We start from the raw sequence: 3,237 nt of genomic DNA, 5'->3' as shown, positions 1-3,237 counted from the left end.
TAAAGGTGATTCTCTCTATCTTAGAATCTCCGCCCTTTAGTCTCTGCCTAGCCCATTATTTATAGGCACAATTACGGTTGACAACAGACCCAACCGCTGGTCTTATCTGAACGTCCCCAAAGTTAGGAATCCGCTAGGAACAAGGCTGAGTTGCTGGTAACCGCCAGCAACTCCTAGCAACTGCCAGCAACGGTTAGCAACCGCCCAACGTCTAGCTTTGGCGCGCACAGGCAACTGCCGTACACTTCCGCGCGCCCCGTTTCCCGCCATCGGCAACGTTCCGCGCCCAGCTTGCCCCAACACTTAGCAATCTTAGGCACCGTGGTTCCAAGCACTTGGCCTTGACTTGGCTTAGTTACAGTTACCCCTCTATATATGTCTTAGAAGGAAACTTCCAACCGTTAGTAGAGGCACCCCTTTTTCCCCAACTAACTTAGAGGCACCTGATGCCCCTAAAACTTTCCCCAGCCCATACATAGACTAGGAAAACATTATCAAACACCTGTTCACCCATTTCCAACAAGTGTCACCTTCGGCCTTACCACCTAGGCCATGGCTGGCCGAACTTGGCCACGGCCGCGCGCGTTCCGCCTGGACCGCGCCCTAAGGGGCTAACAAACCACCCCCACTCGAAGAGGTTGACGCCCTCGTCAACTTGGCTTGCTTCCGCACCTTCCCCAGGTACTCAGCAACTTCGTCTTCACTAACTCGGGTCATTTGAACTTGCCGATATCCCAATCGCAAGTCACTTCTGGTGTGGAAATGTGCCCTCGCCAGCCTATCGAACAAGGCACGATAGTCCACATAAATTCTCAACGTTCCGTCTGTCTTCCTCCGGAACAACGCTGGAGCACCGTACAGAGCCTTCGACGGTCTCAGCGCTTGGCTTCCTAGCATTGCGTTCAGTTGGCACCGCAACTCCGCTACCTTCATCTGGGTCGTGCGGTAAGGAGCCTGGGCAGGGGGTTGGGCTCCTCGCACCAACTCGATTCGGTGTTCCACGGCACGTCTAGGAGGCAGCCACCTCAGCAACTCCGCAGGCATCAGATCTGCGAATTCCTCCAACCCATGGGCCACGGCATCTGGTACCTCCTGGTACATGTCGGGCTTTGTTCCCACCAACGCAGCAACGTGCACCACTTCGCCGTGCCTAAGGCTGGACTCAGTTTGTACCGCTGACACCATGCTCTTCCGTAGGTTGCCCTTCTGTCTCGGCAACCTTACTGCAGCAACGAAGCCTGGGTTTTGGTCGTCGTCCACCATGACGCCGTCCAAGTGGGGAATTGGGTAGATCCTGTTCGCGACCATGAAGTCCTTGCCAAGGATCAAGTCAAAATCGTCCATTTGACTGGCCATGAGGCTGCACCATCCCTTCCACGGCCCCAACTCCAATTCCACCGTTGCTACGCCCAACACTGGCTTGGCTTCAGAGTTGACAGCCTTCAACTTGAAGCCCAAGTCCTTCAACTTAAGCTGGAACTGCTTTACTACGCGTTCCGTCACACAACTGTGCGATGCTCCCGTATCCATCATCGCCAGTATCCGGTTACCATTCAACGTAACCTGCACATACATCAAACTAATGTAAGTAGTACGACCATTAGTACCTGAGATGGCATTCACGAACTGCATGGGGTTGATCCGTGCATCCTGCAACTCCAACAGATCACCATCATCTTCCGCTACCAAGGCACTAACATTCTGGTCCTTCTTTTTATTGGGACAATTGCGGGCAAAGTGTGGTCCTCCGCAATTAAAGCAGCCATCCTTCTTCGGATTCGGTGCTTGCTTTTCTTTAGAAGGAGAAGCACCATCAGGTTCAGTCGTTGTCCCCGACTGCTTCTTCTTCTTCTTCGCGAACGGTCCACCTTTCAGGTCCTTGCCCTTCTCCTTGCCCTTCTCGTTTTCCTTCTCGTTGTTGGATCCCATGGACTCGAAGTCTATCAACTTCTCTGCGGCAACGAGTGCTTGAGACACGGTCTGAACATTTTGTCTCCGCAACTCCCTCTGCGCCCACGGCTGTAGTCCACGGATGAAGGTGTAGAGTCTGTCTTCCTCAGACATCTCTTTCACACCCAACATCAGGGCCTGGAACTCAGCAACGTACTCATGTACGCTCTTGTTCTGCTTCAAGTTCCACAACGCGTCCCGGACTTTCCACGAAACATTCGTGGGAAGGAATTGCTTCTTCAATTCCTCCTTCAACACATCCCAAGTGTCAACCTTGGGTCTGGTGGGGTCTGATTGCATCATTCTCCACCACAACTTTGCATCACCGCTAAGGTACATTGATGCAATGGTTACCTTCTCAACTTCTGGAACGTCAACAGCCTTGAAGTACTGTTCGACATCCCACAAGAAGTTCTCAAGGTCCTTCGAACTCCTACTCCCCTGGTACGGTTTCGGCTCAGGGACTTTAACTTTCCCTCTCGAAGATTTCTGAACAGGCTGTGTGTTGGAAGAGCCAACCGCCCTCTTCAACACACCGATCTCCGACTGTAAAGCCGCGATCTCAGCATGGGACGAAGCCACTTCGTTCCTCAATGCCACAACATCCCCAACAGAAGAAACCGTCTGCCTGGTTTCCTCCATCTGTGCCGTCAGGGTGTTAATCGTCTGTCGGGTCTGCAACAGAACTTCCACGACGTTGAAGCCCTCTGGGACGTCTCCCAGACGCTGCATCAAGTCCTCAAAGGCAAGCTCCTGACGTTGCAACCGATCTTGGACAGTATTTCCGTGTCCAACCATCATTACCCTACAAAACAGACACAACAACAAAAGCACGGTCTAATGGATCAGAGCCGTGCTCTGATACCAAACTCTTACGAGGTGAAATACAGGGTTGGCCTTGTTGGCTGTAACTTGTGCGTGTGTTCGTTTAGTTTGCCTAAGTGTTCTAGGTTCTGAATACTTGTGCGCAAGTGCGTTGTGTGGGCTGACTGGTAGCGGCTACCAGTGCCATTACGTGCGTGGTTTGCTAGGGTGAGTAAACACCTCGTAAGAGTTTGGTATCAGAGCCAGGTTTCGATCCTAGGACCTGTGGGTTATGGGCCCACCACGCTTCCGCTGCGCCACTCTGTAACCCTTTAGATGTTCTGCACGCCAAGTGTTTGTAGAAAGTCCTTGTAACCGTTGAGGTGAAATACAGGGTTGGCCTTGTTGGCTGTAACTTGTGCGTGTGTTCGTTTAGTTTGCCTAAGTGTTCTAGGTTCTGAATACTTGTGCGCAAGTGCGTTG

At 52.2% G+C, this 3,237-nt stretch overlaps 1 protein-coding gene across 1 annotated transcript; it reads right to left on the bottom strand.

The window, feature by feature from the left end:
- Positions 1 to 603: 603 nt before the first annotated feature.
- Positions 604 to 2,748, bottom strand: LOC113756717. Its single transcript, XM_027300274.1, has one exon. The coding sequence runs from the start codon at positions 2,746 to 2,748 to the stop codon at positions 604 to 606; it is 2,145 nt and encodes a 714-aa protein (XP_027156075.1).
- Positions 2,749 to 3,237: the final 489 nt, after the last annotated feature.

The sequence above is a fragment of the Coffea eugenioides genome, unplaced genomic scaffold, assembly GCF_003713205.1.
Source record: "Coffea eugenioides isolate CCC68of unplaced genomic scaffold, Ceug_1.0 ScVebR1_2444;HRSCAF=3470, whole genome shotgun sequence".
NCBI lineage: Eukaryota > Viridiplantae > Streptophyta > Magnoliopsida > Gentianales > Rubiaceae > Coffea > Coffea eugenioides.
The sequence above is the reverse complement of the archived record's forward strand: the minus strand, read 5'-3'. Positions and strand labels throughout refer to the sequence as shown.